Source organism: Oncorhynchus masou, chromosome 32, assembly GCF_036934945.1.
Source record: "Oncorhynchus masou masou isolate Uvic2021 chromosome 32, UVic_Omas_1.1, whole genome shotgun sequence".
Taxonomy (NCBI): domain Eukaryota; kingdom Metazoa; phylum Chordata; class Actinopteri; order Salmoniformes; family Salmonidae; genus Oncorhynchus; species Oncorhynchus masou.
Genome location: NC_088243.1, coordinates 29,375,120 through 29,396,960, shown reverse-complemented (window position 1 = coordinate 29,396,960; position 21,841 = coordinate 29,375,120). Strand labels below are relative to the sequence as shown.

Sequence of the window (21,841 nt, the reverse complement as noted above, 5' to 3'; positions counted from 1 at the left end):
AAAACCTGTTAAAGGCGGAAGCAGTGTGGGAGGAACCAAGAGCCACAACTAAAGAGGGGATTGATCAAAGGCATGTCCCAAAAAAGGATCCACTGTGGAAAAGCTAGTGGCTCAGTGAGTGAAAATAACTTACAATACATTTGCATAATGCATGTTTGATTTTTCCTCATCTATTCCTAAATAGGATTGGATAATTACATAATAAGATTATTTATTTGTATTTTATGTCAGTTTATTAATGTGTAATATAGCTTTAAAAATGGTAGGGCCATTAAATCACTGATAATGTGATATCTAGTCTACACTCAATAAAGTGAGTGCCTATCAGCTCAACACAAATTGTAGCATACAGTTTCTTCTCATTTCATAATCAGTTTTCTTGCAAATTGTCCTCAAACTCACCACTCTGAAATATTCCCACATTATGCCAATACATAGATTTGTTGAAAATGACAAAATAATATCTATTAAACAACTAATATTAGCTCAACTAATTAGTTCTATTGAGGATTTGTTTTGAATGATGGATTTGTTTTGAATGATGGGGAAGGCCGTCATTTGTTCTTAACTGACTTGCCCAGTTAAATAACGTTGAAATGAAATTTAAAAATCATCCTTGGCCTCAGAGTTGAGTCAACTCCGAGGCCACGCCTCTGTTTCTTTTTGATGCATTGACAGTAGCTCCAGCTCTCATCACATTCATTTTCAGTGTATCTACCAGTGTATCAACTCGACCCTACTCCACGCAACAGGTAAGGTGCGCGTTCTGTGTGCTCGTTTACTTTGGGACATTCTCAGGATGACTACTAAGCCTACATTTCGCAGCTACATCCTTAGTTTCACAACTAAAGGCTATGATTGTTGACCTTATTGTTAGTTGATGTCAGCATCGTCCACATGCAAATTAATTGGTTGCTTATGATTTCAGCTATGTTGAATTCTTGACGTTTTTTTGTGTGTATATCATTAACTCAGTAAATAAAGGCACGTTTGTTTTGTGTTTTTAAGCAAATCTTATTCACACTTTAGGCTTATTGATTAAACATTTGACATACAAAAACTCTCAATGAGCACTTATAGACTACTTTTCACTACAGATTACATGCTGCACTGTAACATTTTGTTATGTTTGTCTTGTTTAAAAATATATTAATAACTCGATAATTGATTAACTATAGTTTTATGGATAGTTCTGTCATTTCCATGCAGATGGACGTAGGCTATAGGCTACATTTACTATTATGTTAGAATATCATGCCACGTTTGTGATTGATCCAATTAAATGTACTTGATAATCATTAATTGCCTAAAGAAAAATACTCTCCTATTAGATAACCTTACTAAAAAAGTTGTAAGGATGATTCAACAAACGACAGAAAGCGTTTCCATCCAATAAAGAGAAAATAATCCATCCTCAAATTGTAAATCAAGTATAGAGACTCTACCAGTTCTTCAGTCACTGCCATACACCAGGTAGCCTACACAATGTGCAATGTGTTGTAAATTATACATTAAAATCGTGCTGTAAGTGGAATATGAATGACTTCACTGTATTTATTGAGGATGTCTATTTTTCCAACTTTCTGTAGTCATAGTGGGCATAAGATTATTTGTATTTTTATTTTGTTGTGTTTCTCCCTCCAAAAAAAGTTATTGCAAAGAAAATGTCCATACTGGCTATAAGGCTATTTACTCACTTATGTAAAACAAAAGATTTATCACATGAGGGCTTGGGGAAATATACATTCGTTGTGTGTTGTTTTTATAGAATGCAATTCTGTCATTTGTAATGTGTAATTAATAGTGATTGTGGTAAATTTGATCGATGCATGTTTTTACCAGGAGACATTTTTACTAGCTATCTTAACATGCTGTTATTACAGAGATTAAAGAAATATGCAATAACATGATCCACACATTGGAATAAATCAATTTACAAAGAAACTACAATTGAATGCAAATGAGAGATAAACACATGAATTAATTTATTTTCCCCTTAATAATATACAGTATCTGTCAAAAGTTTGGAGACACCTACTCTTTATTTTTACTATTTTTTACATTGTAGAATAATAGTGAAGACATCAACATTATGAAATAACACATATGGAATCATGTAGTAACCAAAAAAGTGTTAAACAAATCAAAATATATGTTATAGTTTAAATTCTTCAAAGTAACCACCCTTTGCCTTGATGACAGCTTTGCACACTCTTGGCATTCTCTCCATCAGCTTCATGAGGAATGCTTTTCTAACATTCTTGAAGGAGTTTCCACATATGCTGAGCACTTGTTGGCTGCGTTTCCTTCACTCTGTGGTCCAATTCATCCCAAACCATCTCAATTGGGTTGAGGTTGGGTGATTGTGGAGGCCAGGTCATCTGATGCAGCACTCCATCACTCTCCTTCAAGATCTAATAGCCCTAGACAGCCTGGAGGTGTGTTTTGGGTCATTGTCCTTTTGAAAAACAAACAATAGTCCCACTAAGCGCAAACCAGATGGGATGGCGTATCGCTGCAGAATGCTGTGGTAGCCATGCTGGTTAAGTTTGCCTTGAATTCTAAATAAATCACCGACAGTGTCACCAGCAAAGCATCCCCACACCATCACACCTTCTCCTCCATGCTTCACAGTGGGAACCACACATGCAGAGATCATCTGTTCACCTACTCTGCGTCTCACAAAGACATGGCGGTTGGAACCAAAATACTCACAATCTTTGTCCTAAGTACAAATTTCCACCAGTCTAATGTCCATTGCTCATGTTTTTTGGCCCAAGCAAGTCTCTTCTTCTTATTGGTGTCCTTTAGTTATGGTTTCTTTGCAGCAATTTGACCATGAAGGCCTGATTCCCGCAGTCTCCTCTGACCAGTTGATGTTGAGATGTGCCTGTTACTTGAACTCTATGAAACATTTATTTGGGCTGCAATCTGAGGTGCAGTTAACTCTAATGAACTTATCCTCTGCAGCAGAGGTAACTCTGGGTCTTCCTTTCCTGTGGCGGTCCTCATGAGAGCCAGTTTCATCATAGCGCTTGATGGTTTTTGCGACTGCACTTGAAGAAACTTTCAAAGTTCTTGAATTTACTGACATTTTCCGGATTGACTGACCTTCATGTCTTGAAGTAATGATGGACTGTCGTTTCTCTTTGCTTATTTGAGCAGTTCTTGCCATAATATGGACTTGGTCTTTTACCAAATAATGCTATCTTCTGTATACCACCCCTACCTTGTCACAACACAACTGATTGGCTCAAACGCGTTCAGAAGGAAAGAAATTCCACAAATTAACTTTTAACAAGGCTCTCCTGTTAATTGAAATGCATTCCAGGTGACTACCTCATGAAGCTGGTTGAGAGAATGCCAAGAGTGTGTAATGCTGTCATCAAGGCAATGGGTGGCTACTAATACTTTTTTGGTTACTTCATGATTCCATATGTGTTATTTCATAGTGTTGATGTCTTCACGATCATTCGACAATGTAGAAAATAGTACAAATTATGAAAAACCCTCGAATGAGTAGGTGTGTCAACTTTTGACTGGTACTGTAGATTGATCCTTTGTGTGTTTTTTCAGAATCTTTTCTTGCCTTTCATATTCTGATTAAATAATACCTTTCATGAGTAAAACTGTTATTCTTTTTATCATTCATATTGACTATGTCCAAGCCAAGATGAAAGGGAGACACAACTGTGCACTCCCCTGTGCCTTGAGTTCTTAGAGATTTCTCTTATACATCTGAGGATCTCCAAATAATGATCTAATAACGAGTGACCTTTGACATTCCATGCTATGAATATGTAGTAACAAGTTTGTTAACCGAGGTAGTGATTACAAGATCACAGATGAAATGTCAAGTTGAGAGGCTATTGCGTTATATTTTCAATTCTTTTGAGTAGCAGTTTATTTCTGTGCATCACCACTTTAAGATGTCATAAGCATAATGGAAGAAGCAGATTATTGTTTCCCACCATGATTATATACATTCAATCAACTCTGTTGAATATAATTGAAATGGCATGTAATAGAGAAATGAGTGAGCACTGTCGACTAACATTTAGTAACCAAAGTGTTCTGGTACAAGCCCTCTGCTCTATGTTCTGTTTAACTTGTACTCGTGCATTCTACTTTCCCCAAAACATAATAATTTGAACCCCAAATATTGTTAAGTGTTGCATACTGTTCACATATATACCCCATGCTATAGATGCTGTACTGAATAAGAGATTTATGGTGTATTCAGGTTTTATCCTTTGCTTTTCAGATACCTGCATTTCCAGAGCAGTCTGTGGTCCATTCATCTCATTGTGACTCACTCTAAGGTGTCCCGACACAGCAATAAAAAGGTTCACAGTGGGCATGAACCTAAGCCTTCCTGACCAGAACATGCACAACCCCAGTGACGGCGGTGTGGAGGATGACAAGGCTGAGCTCATGATCCCCTGCTTCCGCAGAAACATGTACGATGAGCCTCTAACCTCATACTCCAATGGATCCATCATTTCCCACCTCCTGCGCAAAACTGTCCAAAACAAGAGGGCTCTGGACGAAAGCCACTTCTACCTACCGGCCTCTGCTGTGTCCAGCTCCACCATGGCTGACTCCAGTCAGGAGGACCAGAGCAGTGTCTCCTCCAAGGACAGCACGGCGGAATTTGCATCCCCAGGCAGTCACCTCTCAAATGGAGCCAGCCCTGAGGGGGACAGGCCGCTGAGTGATCACCTCCAGGCCAAGCGTGCCCGTGTGGAGAACATAATCCGAGGCATGGCGGGGTCTCCCAACAGCAGGCTCCATGGGGACAGTGAGAGGGCTGTGTCAGACACCAGGGAGGCTAGAGAGGCCTACAGGGAGAACAAACGTAAACAGAGGCTCCCCCAGCATCAGGAGCACAGTCTCAATGCTGCTGCTCTGGCTAACAGAGGCAGCAGTAGCAGCAGTGGCAGCAGCAGTAAGGATGAAGAGTGCAACAAGCTCAAGGAGCAGCTCCAGAGCATGCAGAGGCTCCTGAGACAGCTCCAGGAGAAGTTCTTGCAGGTTTATAACCAGGAAGACACTGAGCGTGAGGACAAAGATGGCACAGACACAGCCAGCAGCGCAAAACATGATGACACCACACCAAGCAAAGAGTCTGGGTTCCGTAAAAACATGGATGAAGAGTTAGAGAGGAAGCATGACGGAGCTAAAGGGGACTGTAAGGACAGAGTGAAGAAAGACGGAAGTTATCTGACACATCAAAAGGAAGGCAAGAACCTACAGGAGACTCTGAAGCATGAGCTCTCCAAAGCGGTGAGTGAGAGTGTAGATATGGTGTTCAAGAAACTCTCCTCCACGGGGCTCAACCAGTCATCCTATCAGCGCATGTGTCACACCCCGGAGAACATCGACTTGGGAGTTGAGAGGAAGGGCCAGGTAGCCTGTAACCAGGAGCAATCACACACTGAGGAGCCAGTCAAACCCCAGGCTCTAGAGTACTACGAGAGCACTGAGCCTTGCAGCCCTGAGGATCAGACTGAGGCTCTGTCTCTTGTGGTCCGTAAGCCGCTCCTAAGCCAGCTTAGCTCAGTTACCCCGACGGTGAAGAGGCCTTACCCCTTACACCAGTCTCCATTCCAGTTTAACTACAGCACACCTCTCCATGACAGTCAAATCCTGGAACACCTCCTCAAATACGGGCCCCACACTAATTTCGGAGGTCTCCCATGCGTCACCCCATCCATGGACAGAACCTCCCCAGACTCTGTGGAGCTGCCCTGGGATGCCATCGCCATGAGGTCCAAAGTGACATCCAGCCACCTGACCCACCACCCTCGCACATCAGGCCTAGGACCAGTGACCGTGGACAGTCTGTGTCTCCCTCACGTCAAGATGGAGTGTGGGGACATGCAGAGCATGGCAGAGAGAAACTCCTACATGTCTCTGAATATATCCTTTTACTGGGCTAAAAAATCTCATAGTGTGGCAGTGTTCCAGCTAACATTTGTCAGGATATAGATTTAGTAATGTAGAATTGCATTTACAAGTATATAGTCTATGGATGTATGCATTAACTGTTTCATAGAATATTTAAAAAAAACAATGACATAGAGCATTATGTACACTGTATTAATAATCCTAGATGTGTTTACTAATATTAAGTTATCTGATATTATGTATCTACATATCATTATATAATCCACTATACAAACTCCCTCTGTTTTGCCTTTCCAGTTGAACAATGATTCGTTGAGGTTCAATGCAGCATGCGCAGTTCCATTAATACAGACTTCAAGGATCATTTTTTTCTTTGATCTCGCTAACCCAAAATAAAATTATAGCATCTTCTTTAATCTGAGCAGAGTAATGACTTTAAGTCTAGAAAAAGACAAATAAAAAGGAATACAAGGCTTTGATAAGAATTGTCAGGAACAAAAGCCAATTTTCAAAGGCAGAGAAAGCTTCTGTTTCTGTCCAGGAAACAGTGTTTTTTCAGACTTGAAAAGGTGCAGAATATATTTCTCTATCATCAGTGTGATAGGAGTGCATCTGAAAGGTCAGAGCTGAGTGCCTGTGGAAAGCAGAAGTGCCTCCCTACCAGAACACTTGTCTTCTTGAGTATATATTGGATACATACACAGCCATCAAAAGATGTGTTCATACACACAAAAAAAAACATTCCAACAATAAATATAATCCAGTGAGAGTATTTTCAATGACACCACTCTGCATTTTATCATGATTATGATCACTTTAATCATAAATTAATATAATCACATTGTCAAACGAAACATTCATAATTATTTCCCATAATCATTATGATAGAAACAGGCTAATAGTCCCCTGCTGCTGTTGTTAAGCATTGTTTGATCACTGGATACGTTAACGGCACATCACAGGTAAACTGTTGTAAGCCAACTCCTGTGCCATATTTCTTTTTCACCTCTACTGAACAACTCTAAGTGATGTGAAGATTGTGCCCGTGGTCAGAAGTGGTCATTGTCCTTAGTTGTAAGGATTTGGAGAAGAATTGTATTAGGCTCTCTGAGGATATGCTTTATCTTTACTGTACAAAGAGCTGTGGTTCTCTTTGAACAATTTCTCATCAATCTTTCATTCCAACTTCCTTATTTCAAAGGTTGTATTCCCTAATAAATGTATAGTGTGCTGTGACCTGCTGATAAGGAAGTATTACCTAAGGCGTGGCCGTGGGCTACAGAAAGAAAGACCTCTGAAGATCTAGTTGAATAGAAACTTTGCTTGAGGTATGATTTTATTTGGAACATGATGAAGCAGATTAATACTAAAAAAATCATACTTCAATCATCGTTTCCAGCTGGAAATGTCTTCAAATGACCAAGTAACTAGTTACTATTCAAAGCATTTTCCAAACAATCACCATCACTAGGCATTAGGTGTAAGAGCTGCAGTGACTAATTGAAATCCCAAATCTAGTTTATAATGTTGTAGGGTCATTATTGACTTCCTGGTTTTTTTATTTTATCTTTATTTAACTAGGCAAGTCAGTTAAGAACAAATTCTTATTTTCAATGACGGCCTAGGAACAATTGGTTAACTGCCTGTTCAAGGGCAGAACAACAGATTTGTACCTTTGTCAGCTCAGGGGTTTGAACTTGCAACTTTCCGGATACTAGTCCAATGCTCTTACCACTAGGCTACCCTGCCACAGAGCTGTTATTCAGTGTCATTAATTTTAATTGGAGACAGAGGCAATTCAGTAGTCTAATCCATTAACACTTTGTACAGTGTATGTGAACTGTATTTAATTGTGATCGACTGACAGAACTTGTGGCCTTAACACATTGACACATTCAGGAAGGCCTAACCCCCAACCATCTGAAGAAAGCTAAGCTGATGTTCTTCTACACCCGTTATCCCAGCTCCAATGTGCTGAAAACCTTCTTTCCAGATGTCAAGGTAAGCTAACACAATATTAATTAACATTACGTTATTTAATGTTAATGGGTTTGTTCTATGATCACCATATTTGCCTGCAGAATACTTGTTGATGTATTTTTGGGACAGAATGGTCGGAGGAAGGAAACAAAAGAACACATGGCTTAGAAAAACAAAGCTGTTAAGCCAGTAGCATGTCCTGGGGCATAGACCAGGGAGATAGAGGGACATTCTTTCTTTAAAAAGCCACTCTAGTCAGCAAATGGACTGACAAAAGACTGTAATAAAGCCACTGTCGTTCTGCGTCAATACAGGGCAGGTTTTAGACATGCAGGCAGGCTGTGAGGCGAGCACTGGGCCTAGCATCCTGTATTCCTGTGTGCCCTGTGTGTTTCCTCTCCTGTCCCCTCTCCTTCCACCGTGGCCAGGACATGTCCTGCTTGGGCCAGTCTGTGTCTGGGGCCCAGGCCTGGCCTCCACACTACTCTATCTGACCCTAGGGTCAGAAGGGAGGCCTGCAGCCAGCAGCCTACTGCGTCTCCTCCTTGCCCACGACCCTGTGGTGGGAAGTGGCACTGAACAAAAGACAGTTCTAATCCTGGTGTCCGATTCCATCCTATCAGACAGAGTCACTGAGAGGGAAGCTTCCTTCTGTCCTTGCGCTGCACTGTGGCTTTCTCACCGTCCGATAGCAGCAGAGAAAATAAACGTCTTTGATGCCTGCCCAGCCCTTGGGCATTTTTTTCTTTCTTTCTGGATGAAGAGATAGAATAACCAGGCTAATGTCAAGACTGAGTTTAGAAACACACGGCTTTGACAGATGTTTTTTTATTCAGTAAGTTGGTGGGAAAAGATCAGAGCAATTAACGTTGAATAAAATGACAGACCAACACAATCCATATTGCTTACATACAGTACCAGTCAAAACTGTGGACACACCTACTCATTCAAGGGTTTTACTTTATTTGTACTATTCTCTACGTTGTAGAGTGAAGACAGTGAAGACATCAAAACAATGAAATAACACATGAAATCACATAGTAACGCAAAAATATATTTCAGATTTTAGATTCTCAAAGTAGCCACCCTTTGCCTTGATGACAGCTTTGCACACATTTGGCATTCTCTCAACCAGCTTCATGAGGAATGCTTTTCCAACAGTCTTGAAGGAGTTCCCACATATGCTGAGCACTTGTTGGCTTCGTTTCCTTCACTCTGCGGTCCAACTCATCCCAAACCATCTCCATTGGGTTGCGGTTGGGTGATTGTCGACTATGTACATACTGAATATAGATCTTTATTCACTTGTGGAAGGTTTTCCCCAAAACAATACATTTATATTCCAGCTCAGATTTGTAAATCGATATGAAAAAGAGAAAAGACACGGTTTTGACATAGAGTAGGTTCTCGATCATCTTGCATCAACTTGATTATTTGGTCGATAAAGACACGTAATCTGAGTAAACGATGTCAGTCAATTTTTCCCAACTTGTTGTCCCCTTGTGTCTCTAGTTCAATCGCTGCATCACCTCTCAGCTCATCAAGTGGTTCAGTAACTTCCGGGAGTTTTACTACATCCAGATGGAGAAGTTTGCCCGCCAGGCCATAGTGGACGGGGTCACGGATGTGAAAGACATGTCCATCAGCAGAGACTCTGAGTTGTTCAGAGCCCTCAACATGCACTACAACAAAGCCAATGACTTCCAGGTAAGTCAAAATGTGTTTATCTTACCATATGTAAGCTCGTCAATGTTTTTCCATGATTTTAGATTATTACATATTAGATTAACATCCTCCCTCTCCAAAGTAAATTGCAGCACGTATTCAAAGAAAATATGGTCAATGCTGACTGAATTATCTTTATGTATGGGAACAGTGTTTTCATTCTGCTTTCATCAGCACTCCTCAGTTGATGCAGCCAATGCTGTGCTTTTTGACCTGAAACTAAAATGAGTCATAAAGTGAGGAAAACAATGAAGTTGTTTAGGCATGAATGTGATAAATTACACAGTGATGTAGTATTAGGGTAATACACCTTCATTAGCATATCATAGAATTATCCTCCTAGTAACCTGTTCCTGATCTGGTCTGGTCAGGAATCTCCTACCTCTGTGGTTCTGGTCTGGTCAGGTATCTCCTACCTTTGTGGTTCTGGTCTGGTCAGGTATCTCCTACCTTTGTGGTTCTGGTCTGGTCAGCTATCTCCTACCTTTGTGGTTCTGGTCTGGTCAGGAATCTCCTACCTCTGTGGTTCTGGTCTGGTCAGCTATCTCCTACCTCTGTGGTTCTGGTCTGGTCAGGAATCTCCTACCTAGGTGGTTCTGGTCTGGTCAGCTATCTCCTACCTCTGTGGTTCTGGTCTGGTCAGCTATCTCCTACCTCTGTGGTTCTGGTCTGGTCAGCTATCTCCTACCTCTGTGGTTCTGGTCTGGTCAGCTATCTCCTAGTTGTGGTCACGTATGACTGTGTCCTTGCCCTGACCTATGTGTCACTGCACCTGTGGCTGCACAGCCTTTGCAGCCATTATCTAAACTCTAGAGCAATGCTTTATCAAACTGTGGGAAGAGGAAGCTGCAGAATCCCACTAAAACAACTCTGGATTAGAGGACCAGTACGCCTGAGCGAGGCTCAGATTGCTACTGATGCGGAATGCTGAGAAAGATGCTGTGAATTCCGAGGGAGAAGGCTGATTGGTGGGAAAGAACCAAGACCGTTTTCTTTACCTTGGGACTAAGACATTCCTTTCCCAGGGATGCTTTGTGTCGGGAGATGAGAAAAAAAAAGTTATGCCAACAACTGGACTGTTAGCGGGTCTATGGGAAATAATGGCACCGAATAGATTCTTGTCCCAGCATCCAAGCCTGATCTGTGTTGATCTGTGTTGAGAACAGGGTGAAATTCCTGGGAAGGCTTGGTGCTTTCTCTCTTTCCGAACAGCTAAGTTCAAGGCTACAAAGTCAAAGGAGAATCCCACTACAGACAGCTAATGATTCTGACATTGTATTTGTTTTATGAGCATAGAGAACAAAGTGTGAAGGAGCTGTCTGTTTTGAAGTGAGTAAGGGTGTTAAAAATGTCCTTGTAGGCAGGGCCGGATTAAGAAATCATAGGCCCCGGGGCTTTGTGTTTGTTATAGGCACCCCAAACTTTTCTTTCCAAACTGCACGTTTTACCCGCGATTATATTTTGAAATCTGCAAACCGAAAGCCGCAACCAACCATAGAACAATAATCCATAGATGGCAGTTCCTATTCAAGTCAGGACTGGTATCCATTGCTACTGTACCCATGAGTTTAACAGTCAAATTGCCAGGGCAAGACGTTACTAAACCCTTCTATGAATTATATGTCTATGGCCACAATGCAACAAGCTGTATATTTAGCGCATGCTGCCCAAACTGCAGTCTTCCCAACTGTAGACATACTGGTAACTGCCAAAATAAAGGAAATGAGGCATATAAAGTATACAGTGCATTCTGAAATTAGTCAGACCCCTTGATTTTTTCCCACATTTGTTACATTACAGCTTTATTCTAAAATGTATTCAATTGTTTATTTCCCTCGTCAATCTACACACTATACCCCATAATGACAAAGCAAAAGCAGTTATTAAAAAACTTAAATATCACATTTACATAAGTATACAGGCCCTTTACTCAGCACTTTGTTGAAGCACCTTTGGCAGCGATGACAGCCTCGAGTCTTCTTGGGTATGACGCTACCAGCTTGACACAACTGTATTTGGGGAGTTTCTCCCATTCTTCTCTGCCGATCCTCTCAAGCCCTGTCATGTTGGATGGGGAGTGTCACTACACAGCTATTTTCAGGTCTCTCCAGAGATGTTCGATCTGGTTCAAGTCCGAGTTCTGGTTGGGAGACTCAAGGACATTCAGGAACTTGTCCCGAAGCCACCTGCATTGTCTTGGATGGGTGCTTAGGGCCGTTGTCCTGTTGGAAGGTGAACCTTCGCCCCAACCCGCTCTGGAGCAGGTTCTCATCAGGGGTCTCTCTGTACTTTGCTCAGTTCATTGTTCCCACAATCCTGACTAGTCTCCCAGTCCCTGCAGCTGAAAAACATCCCCACAGCATGATGCTGCCACCACCATGCTTCACTGTAGGAATGGTGCCAAGTTTCCTCCAGACGTGACGCTTGGCATTCAGGCCAAAGAGTTCAATCTTAGTTTCATCAGACCGGAGATTCTTGTTTCTCATGGTCTAAGAGTCCTTTAGGTGCCTTTTGGCAAACTCCAAGTGGGCTGTCATGTGCCATTTACTGAGTAGTGGTTTCTGTCTGACCACTCTACCATAAAGGCCTGACTGGTGGAGTGCTGCGGAGATGGTTGTCATTCTGGAAGGTTCTCCCATCTCCACAGAGGATCTCTGGAGCTCTGCCAGCATGACCATCAGGTTCTTGGTCACCTCCCTGACCAAGGCCTTTCTCCCCCGATTGCTCAGTTTGGCCAGACAGACAGCTCTAGGAAGAGTCTTGGTGGTTCCAAGCTTCTTCCATTTAAGAATGATGGAGGCCACTGTGTTCTTGGGGACTTTCAATGTATCAGAAATTATACAACCCTGTCTGGGAGCTCTATGGACAATTCCTTCAATCTCATGGCTTGATTTTTGCTCAGGCATGCACTGTCAACTGTGGGACCTAATATAGACAGGTGTGTGCCTTTCCAAATCATGTCCAGTGAATTTAATTTACCACAGGTGGACTCCAATCAAGTTGTAGAAACATTTCAAGGATGATCAATGGAAAAAGGATGCACCTGAGCTCAATTTTTGATTCTCATAGCAACGGATCTGAAAACTTATGTAAATAAGCTCTTTCTGTTTTTTATATTTAATAAATTCGCAAAAATGTCTACACAACTATTTTCACTTTGACATTATGGGGTATTGTGTGTATTTTTTTATTTATTTAATCCACTTTAGAATAAGGCTGTAACTTAACAAAATGTGGAAAAAGGGTAGGGGTCTGAATACTTTCCTGGCATGGTTTAGGTCCACTTGTGAAGTCTATGCCAAGGTGCACTGAAACTGTTCTGGCAGCTCGTGGTGGCCCAACATCCTTTTCAGACACTCTGTTGGTGTTTCCTTTATATTGGCAGATACCTGTATGTTCCTGTGATAAGGCTGTCTACACTCATTGAGAACGGGTTATTCCTGTGGTTGATGGTTGCATTAAAAAAACATATATATATATATACCACATATATAATATATACAGTATATACAGTACTAGTCAAAAGTTTGGACAAACCTACAATTGAAGTCGGAAGTTTACATACACTTAGGTTGGAGTCATTAAAACTAGTTTTTCAACCACTCCACAATTTTCTCGTTAACAAACTATAGTTTTGGCAAGTCAGTTAGGACATCTACTTTGTGCATGACACAAGTAATTTTTCAAACAATTGTTTACAGACACATTATTTCACCTATAGTTCACTGTATCACAATTCCAGTGGGTCAGAAGTAGAGGTCCACCGATTATGATTATTCAACGCCGATACCGATACTGATTATTGGAGGACCAAAAAAGCCGATACCGATTAATCGGGCAATTTATTTTAAATTTTTTTTGTAATAATGACAATTAAAACAATATTGAATGAACACTTATTTTAACTTAATATAATACATCAATAAAATCAATTTAGCCTCAAGTAAATAAGGAAACATGATCAATTTGTTTTAAATAATGCAAAAACAAAGTGTTGGAGAAGAAAGTAAAAGTGCAATATGTGCTATGTAAGAAAGCTAACGTTTAAGTTCCTTGCTCAGAACATGAGAACATATGAAAGCCGGTGGTTCCTTTTAACATGAGTCTTCAATATTCCCAGGTAAGTTTTAGGTTGTAGTTATTATAGGAATTATAGGACTCTTTCCCTCTATACCATTTGTATTTAATTAATTAACCTTTGACTATTGGATGTTCTTATAGGCACTTTAGTATTGCCAGTGTAACAGTATAGCTTCCGTCCCTCTCCTCGCTCCTCCCTGGGCTCGAACCAGCAATACAATGACAACAGCCACCATTGAAGCAGCGTTACCCATGCAGAGCAAGGGGAACAACTACTAGAAGGCTCAGAGCGAGTGAAGTGTGAAATGCTATTAGTGCGTGCTAACTAGCCAGCCATTTCACTTCGGTTTCACCAGCCTCAGGCTTGAAGTCATAAACAGCACAATGCTTGACGCACAACGAAGAGCTGCTGGCAAAACACACGAAAGTGCTGTTTGAATGAATGTTTACACGCCTGCTTCTGCCTACCACCGCTCAGTCAGGTAGTTAAATACTTGTATGCTTGTATGCTCAGTCAGATTACATGCAGCGCAGGACACGCTAGATAATATCTAGTAATATCATCAACCATGTGTGTTAACTAGTGATTATGATTGATTGTTTTTTATAAGATAAGTTTAATGCTAGCTAGCAACTTACCTTGGCTTACTGCATTCGCGTAACAGGCAGTCTCCTTGTGGAGTACAACGAGAGAGAGGCATGTCGTTATTGCGTTGGACTAGTTGACTGTAAGGTCAAGATTGGATCCCCCGAGCTGACAAGGTGAAAATCTGTCATCCACCGTTCCTAGGCCGTCATTGAAAATAAGAATGTGTTCTTAACTGACTTGCCTAGTTAAATAAAGGTATACAAAATAAATATTTTTAAAATTTAATAATCGGCAAATCGGCGCCCAAAAATACTGATTTCCGATTGTTATGAAAACTTGAAATCGGCCCTAATTAATCGGCCATTCCAATTATTCGGTCGACCTCTAGTCAGAAGTTTACATACACTAAGTTGGCTGTGCCTTTAAACAGCTTGGACAATTCCAGAAAATAATGTCGGCTTTAGAAGCTTCTGACATCATTTGAGTCAATTGGAGGTGTACCTGTTGATTTATTTCAAGGCCTACCTTCAAACTCACTGCCTCTTTGCTTGACATCATGTGGAAAACAAAATAAATCAGCCAAGACCTCAGAAAAAAATTGTAGACCTTCACAAGTCTGATTCATCCTTTGGAGCAATTTCCAAACGCCTGAAAATACCACGTTCATCTGTAGAAACAATAGTACATAATTATAAACACCATGGGACCACGCAGCAGTCATACCGCTCAGGAAGGAGACGCGTTCTGTCTCCTAGAGATGAAAGTACTTTGGTGCGAAAGTGCAAATCAATCCCAGAACAACAGCAAGGACCTTGTGAAGATGCTGGAGGAAACAGGTACAAAAGTATATATCCACAGTAAAACGAGTCCTATATCAACATAACCTGAAAGGCCGCTCAGCAAGGAAGAAGCCACTGCTCCGAAACCGCCATAAAAATGTCAGACTACGGTTTGCAACTGCACATGGGGACAAAGATCGTACTTTTTGGAGAAATGTCCTCTGGTCTGATGAAACAAAAATAAAACTATTTTGCCATAATAACCATTGTTATATTTGGAGGAAAAAGGGGGAGGCTTGCAAGCCGAAGAACACCATCCCAACCGTGAAGTATGGGGGTGGCATCATCATGTTGTGGGGGTGCTTTGCTGCAGGAGTGACTGGCTACATGAGGAACGATAATTATGTGGATATATTGAAGCAACATCTCAAGAAGTCAGTCAGGAAGTTAAAGCTTGGTCACAAATGGGTCTTCCAAATGGACAATGACCCCAAGCATACTTCCAAAGTTGTGGCAAAATGGCTTAAGGACAACAAAGTCAAGATATTGCGGCATACACACCTGACTCAGTTACACCAGCTCTGTCGAGAGGAATGGGCCAAAATTCACCCAACTTATTATGTAAAGCTTGTGGAAGGCTACCCGAAAAAATTTGACCCAAGTTAAGAATTTTAAAGTCAATGCTACCAAATACTAATTGAGTGTATGTAAACTTCTGATCCACTGGGAATGTGATGAAATAAATAAAAGCTGAAAGAAATCATTCTCTCTAATATTATTCTGACATTTCACATTCTTAAAATAAAGTGGTGATCTTAACTAACCTAAACAGGGAATTGTTACTAGGATTAAATGTCAGGAATTGTGAAATACTGAGTTTAAATGTGTTTGGCTAAGCTGTATGTGAACTTCCGACTTCAACTGTACACATTCAAGGGTTTTTATTTATTTTTTAAACTATTTTCTACATTGCATTGTAACTAAGAAGTAACACATATGGAATCATGTAATAACCAAAAAAGTGTTAAACAAATCAAAATATATGTTGCATTTTAGATTCTTCAAAGTAGCTACCCTTTGCCTTGATGACAGCTTTGCACACTCTTGGCATTTTCTCAACCAGCTTCATGAGGAATGCTTTTACAACAATCGTGGCTTCTTTTCCTTCACTCTGCGGTCCAACTCATCCCAAACCATCTCTATTGGGTTGAGGTCGGGTGATTGTGAAGGCCAGATCATTTGATGCAGCACTCCATGTTTGTATTTGTATTTATTACGGATCCCCATAATAAATACAAAATGGTGGAGTGTGGACCTTCTTCCTGGAGTCCAGCTAAATTAAGGCAATTAATTCAATTTTAAAAACATGACATTACATTCAGACTGTGTGCCCTCAGGCCCCTACTCCACCACTACCACATATATACAGTACAAAATACATGTGCACGTGTGTGTATAGTACGTGTGTGTGTGTGTGTGTGTGTGTGTGTGTGTGTGTGTGTGTGTGTGTGTGTGTGTGTGTGTGTGTGTGTGTGTGTGTGTGTGTGTGTGTGTGTGTGTGTGTGTGTGTGTGTGTGTATGCGCCTATGTTTGTGTTGTTCCATAAGGTGTTTTTTATCTGTTTTTTTTTATCTATTTTTACTGCTTGCATGAGTTACTTGATGTGGAATAGATAGTCCCACTAAGTGCAAACCAGGTGGTATGGTATATCGCTGCAGAATGCTGTGGTAGCCTTGCTGGTTAGATGTTCCTTGAATTCTAAATAAATCACCGACAGTATCACCAGCAAAGCACCCCCACACCATCACACAATCTAAAAGTTAAAAGTAACTTTTAACAAGGCACACCTGTTAATTGAAATGCATTCTAGGTGACTACCTCATGAAGCTGGTTGAGAGAATGCCAAGAGTGTGCAAAGATACCATCAAGGCAAAGGGAAGCTACTTTGAAGAATCTGAAATATAAAATATATTTTTATTTGTTTAATACTTTTTTGGTTACTACATGGTTCCATATGTGTTATTTCATAGTTTTGATGTCTTTACTATTATTCTACAATTGAGAAAATAGTAAAAATAAAGGCAAATCCTGGAATGAGTAGGTGTGTCCAAACTTTTGCCTGGTACTGTATATATACACATTATTATTGTTGTTATTATTATTATTATTATTATTATTATTATTATTGATTAGCCTGGGCCCAGGGGCTTCACTCCCGGTAAGCCCTTGTTTTAACCTGGCCCTGCTTGTAGGTCCAGGTTCCACAGTGTTGATTCAGAGCACTGTACAAAAGAGTTATGTAAACAATGAGACAACACACTTTCCATCCACTCTGGTGGTTTGTCACTCACATCAAAGAAGCTGTTGGTTTAGATTTTGCTTGGTTTCAGTGCAGGTAATTAATTGAGACTTGGCTTTAAGCACAACATCGCGTTTGATCCCTCTACCAACAGGTTCCTGAGAGATTCCTTGAGGTTGCTGAAATTACTCTCCAAGAGTTTTTCAACGCCATTTCAACTGCCAAAGATTCTGACCCCTCTTGGAAGAAGGCAATCTACAAGGTCATCTGTAAACTGGACAGTGATGTACCAGATGAGTTCAAGTCATCCACCTGCCTATAGACAGAGCAAACAATAGCCATGCTCGAGGAAGGAAGGACATTTTGCAGTCATACAATGACAATAAGTGCTAATTTTAACACATCTTGCCAATACATTGGATTTTAGTGAGAGAATCAAGGAACAAATGGATTATGTTGTAAATGACATATTATACACTGCAGTATAGGAGCCTACTTACTGCACTTACAGCTTTTTACAGTCTCAGTGAGCTTTATAGCACTGCTCCAGCTCTCTCCTAGGAGTTTTTTAAAAACTTAGCTGACAGCAGATCGTAGTGTTTCTGTGTATCTCCATAAGGATTCAATTAAGACAAGATGTAGTTGCATGTTTGTAGATGTAGTGATATTTAAGGGCAGTGGTTTAGTACTGTAGTGTACTTGCTAGGTCTGATAGACTTACAAATGTGAACAAAATGGTACTTTCTATACATATTTGATTTATGGTTCCTAATGGACATGCGGTTTTGGATGATTTTGTAGCAAGTGTTATATGGAAATGTGAATACGCTAAATGTATTAACCTAATAGCATGTAAATATTGCAAGCGACCACAAAGAACCAATTGTTTGAGAAAAAATTGTATGTACAAAAAAAGTACAAAGTTATGTTTAGATGTTTTGTGCCTATTTCTATAGTCTACTGCCTATTGTCAACTCAATTCCAGAGACACCATTTTCTGAGTGGTTATTTGATAGTTCTGCTGATAGAATAAAGATGCACTTACTTCATCTTGAGATGTCTTTTATATCACTGATTAGTCACTCTGGATGAGGTTGTCTAATGAAATTACTTAAATATAAATAGATGGAAATAATCACTATTTTATTTTATTGAATTATTTCACAATTCATTTCAGTCATCACCAAACATTTAGTACATTTTGTTCATATTTTTACTACTACTGTTTGTAACACCATATTGAAAGTATTCTGCCTCAATTCCGAGCTGCTAAGGTGCCACTAATCCATGTCATAAAGACATCTGATTAAAGTCCTACTGACTACGTTGCTCACATTGCATTAATTGTGTGGGCAGCGTGGATGCGAACAACTGCCTTGTCTTAAAAACAGACACAATGCATTCCCTCCTAATGAGTAATGCCCAATGTGACCTCATATCAGAGTTGTGCCACCAAAGCAAAATTCCACAAAACCGTTGACTTTTTCTTCCAGGCACCGGCTTGCTCAAAGCGTGTTAATCACTTCACAAAGACACACACACGGTGACACCACAACTATGAATGGCGTGATTCCTCTCCCTGCTATCTGATAGAGGGCCTCCTGTGGTTAGCTCAATGGAAGCCTGTCAACTTCAAACCTGACTTGATATTCAGCCATCATTTATTATAAATCTATCAAAAGACTATCAATATGATACCCTTAAATGTATGAAAAACATGCTGTAAAAATACAATAAGGCTTTGACTTCTTATAAACACAATTGAATAGAAAGAAAAACAAAGGAGTCTGCATACACTGTGAAAGTAGAAGCTCTTCATTAAAGTAGACTGTTTCATGTTAATGTATTAAATCATTTTGGCACTTCACAAAACAAACATTTAATTGGAAAACCTGTTAGGCACCCAAGCACCAATTACATCTGAAATGATAACATTTAAGAAATTAAAACATTTGTTTGATTAGCTTTATGAGAAGGAGTGGAGTATACCAACCTAGGTAATCATTTAATAGACATTTATTTTCAATTAGATCAATCTTCTTCCGTAAATTGATTTAACATTTCAACTCAATTAAAAAGCCACCGGTTGAACTAAAGTACTTTGTTCAAATTAATTTGTTATGACATTTTCAGCATAAGACTTGGTGCCTGATACGATGAAAGAAAACAAAGAGAATTGTCTCAAATGTCCAACTGCCTCCAGGGCTTACTGTGCTGAAGCTCCCAGTGTGACCGCAAAGGAATAGAAAATATATAGGGTAGGGGAAAAGCAAGAAAATTCTAAATGAGAAAAGAAAACGAGTTGAATTTTAGTATAATTCTAAGGTTTATATAATGTAAATATCCCTACTTATTTGAACAATGTTACCCCAAATTTTAGAAAGAGAGGAGGGACCATGTGGGTAGAGCTGGCTGTGCTTGTTTGTTAATTAAGAAACACCCTCTAATCAAGAAGCAATAACGAAAAGCAATTTAATTAAAAAATGCCCCTACATTTACATATTGTAAAATTGTCATGGTAGTGTCTTCATGGAGACTTGTGAAGATATGTGTATATATCTTTAAAAACAGAGAACGTGAATATAGAGGGAATCTCACAGAGGGACACAGTAAAGGATCATTCAATAGAGAAACAGTGCCATCTAGTGGATCACTGAAGTAACATTGAGAGGTCTCGGCTCAATTAGGGTACTGACCAAGATCTCCCTTCTATTATTTGATGCCTGGCCTTTGATGTGCTAGTTCATAGCATGCATACCGTGTTATTCTCCCAACATGATTTGTTTTCTTTTATCATTTAGCAATCAAACAAAACGTTCTTACACAGTGACACAGTCATGTTGTAAAAGTCTCCACACAGGTTTGCCCTGATTACTGTAACAATACTGTTGCAACACTGGACCTGAGCCGATCCTCCAAACTTTTTGATTTTCACAACAGATACAAATATGAATGTGAAAAAACAGTCGTCCATGTGGATGTTTCTTCACCTTGAAATGATCATAGTAGCAACCATTATTATGGATTCCATAATTCAACACTGACTTACTGTCGGTAATTTTGTGCCAGGTTCCATAAACGTAAGAAAAGAGCCCCCCCCCCCGAAAGATGTTCAGGTACCGTGATGAAGTAACAACAGTTTTATATAAATGTTCAGGTACTGTGATGAAGTAACAACAGTTTTATATAAATGTTCAGGTACCGTGATGAAATAACAACAGTTTTATATAAATGTTCCGGTACCATGATGAAGTAACAACAGTTTTATGTAAATGTTCAGGTACCATGATGAAGTAACAACAGTTTTATATAAATGTTCAGGTACCGTGATGAAGTAACAACAGTTTTATATAAATGTTCAGGTACCGTGATGAAGTAACAACAGTTTTATATAAATGTTCAGGTACCATGATGAAGTAACAACAGTTTTATATAAATGTTCAGGTACCATGATGAAGTAACAACAGTTTTATATAAATGTTCAGGTACCATGATGAAATAACACCAGTTTTATATAAATGTTCAGGTACCGTGATGAAATAACAACAGTTTTATATAAATGTTCAGGTACCGTGATGAAATAACAACAGTTTTGTGTAAATGCATTGATGTATGTGTGGTGCAACGTCCTTTTGATATTACAGTAAACACTGCAAGCACATCTAGCCTCAGCTGGGTGTGGTAGACAAAGCCGGGAGCAAACACCAGAGAACACAATAGGAGCAAAGCGGTGTCACTGGGATGGTTATTATCCTTAATCCTCCATTTCTTACTCCAAGATATGGTCTCTTTGGCACGCTCACACTGGGAGGGCGTAGGGAGCACAGGAAGGCAAACTTGAGAATGGAAGAGGCTGACTTTCGGCTGCCCTTCAGACAGCCACTCCTTGGCATAGTTTTGTGTGATCACCGGTAAATCTTTATTAATTTTAATTGGAGCCCCCATTTAAAAGAGCAATTAACGCGGATTAATCGAGCCCATCCCGTATAATGTCTTCTGTTAATTAGTTTGTCAGCACTGTTTTAATATCGTCTAATGACTTCATATTTCAGGGATGACATTAAAGAGATGCTGAAGGAAAAGAAATGGCCTTATCAGAATGCCGAGCTTTAATGGTTGATGTACCCCGCCGCCAGGCAAGGTCAGGGCTCTGTGGCCACTGGGGAGGGAGGGCAGCCTGCAGAGTGGCACCAGGGACAATGCTCTGCCTCACTCACTCTCTCCCCCACTCTCTCCCTCACAAAGTTATACAGCCCTGAGAGAACTGGACTCCACTTGGATTAGCATGACAGCTGGATTAGTTACTGAGGGAAATGTACCATTCTGACAAAATAATAGCAAACTGCTCTCTGGTTTGGTGTTCTGAAATGTTGACAATTGTTGTAGTAACTTCTGGTATGGAAGAACAATACCCCCTACATGGTGTGATGGTGTCCTACTTGACCTCCCACCTCTCATCCTGTGAGAAAGTCTAGCAGA

At 40.1% G+C, this 21,841-nt stretch overlaps 1 protein-coding gene across 1 annotated transcript; it reads left to right on the top strand.

The window, feature by feature from the left end:
- The first annotated feature begins 1 nt into the window (after position 1).
- LOC135525879 (prospero homeobox protein 1-like) lies at positions 2-18,405 on the top strand. The gene is made up of 5 exons (XM_064953829.1): positions 2-114; positions 4,265-5,920; positions 7,802-7,911; positions 9,403-9,597; positions 17,517-18,405. The coding sequence occupies exons 2-5, from the start codon at positions 4,360-4,362 to the stop codon at positions 17,682-17,684; spliced, it is 2,034 nt and encodes a 677-aa protein (XP_064809901.1). The 5' UTR covers positions 2-114; positions 4,265-4,359; the 3' UTR covers positions 17,685-18,405.
- Positions 18,406-21,841: the final 3,436 nt, after the last annotated feature.

What these genes read in the sequence shown, in the direction of transcription:
- LOC135525879 (XM_064953829.1), top strand. Translation starts at nt 4,360, where the DNA reads ATGAACCTAAGCCTTCCTGACCAGAACATGCACAACCCCAGTGACGGC. An exon ending in CCTTCTTTCCAGATGTCAAG is followed by an intron (nt 7,912 to 9,402) that starts GTAAGCTAACAC and finishes TTGTGTCTCTAG; the next exon opens with TTCAATCGCTGCATCACCTC. An exon ending in ACAAAGCCAATGACTTCCAG is followed by an intron (nt 9,598 to 17,516) that starts GTAAGTCAAAAT and finishes CTCTACCAACAG; the next exon opens with GTTCCTGAGAGATTCCTTGA.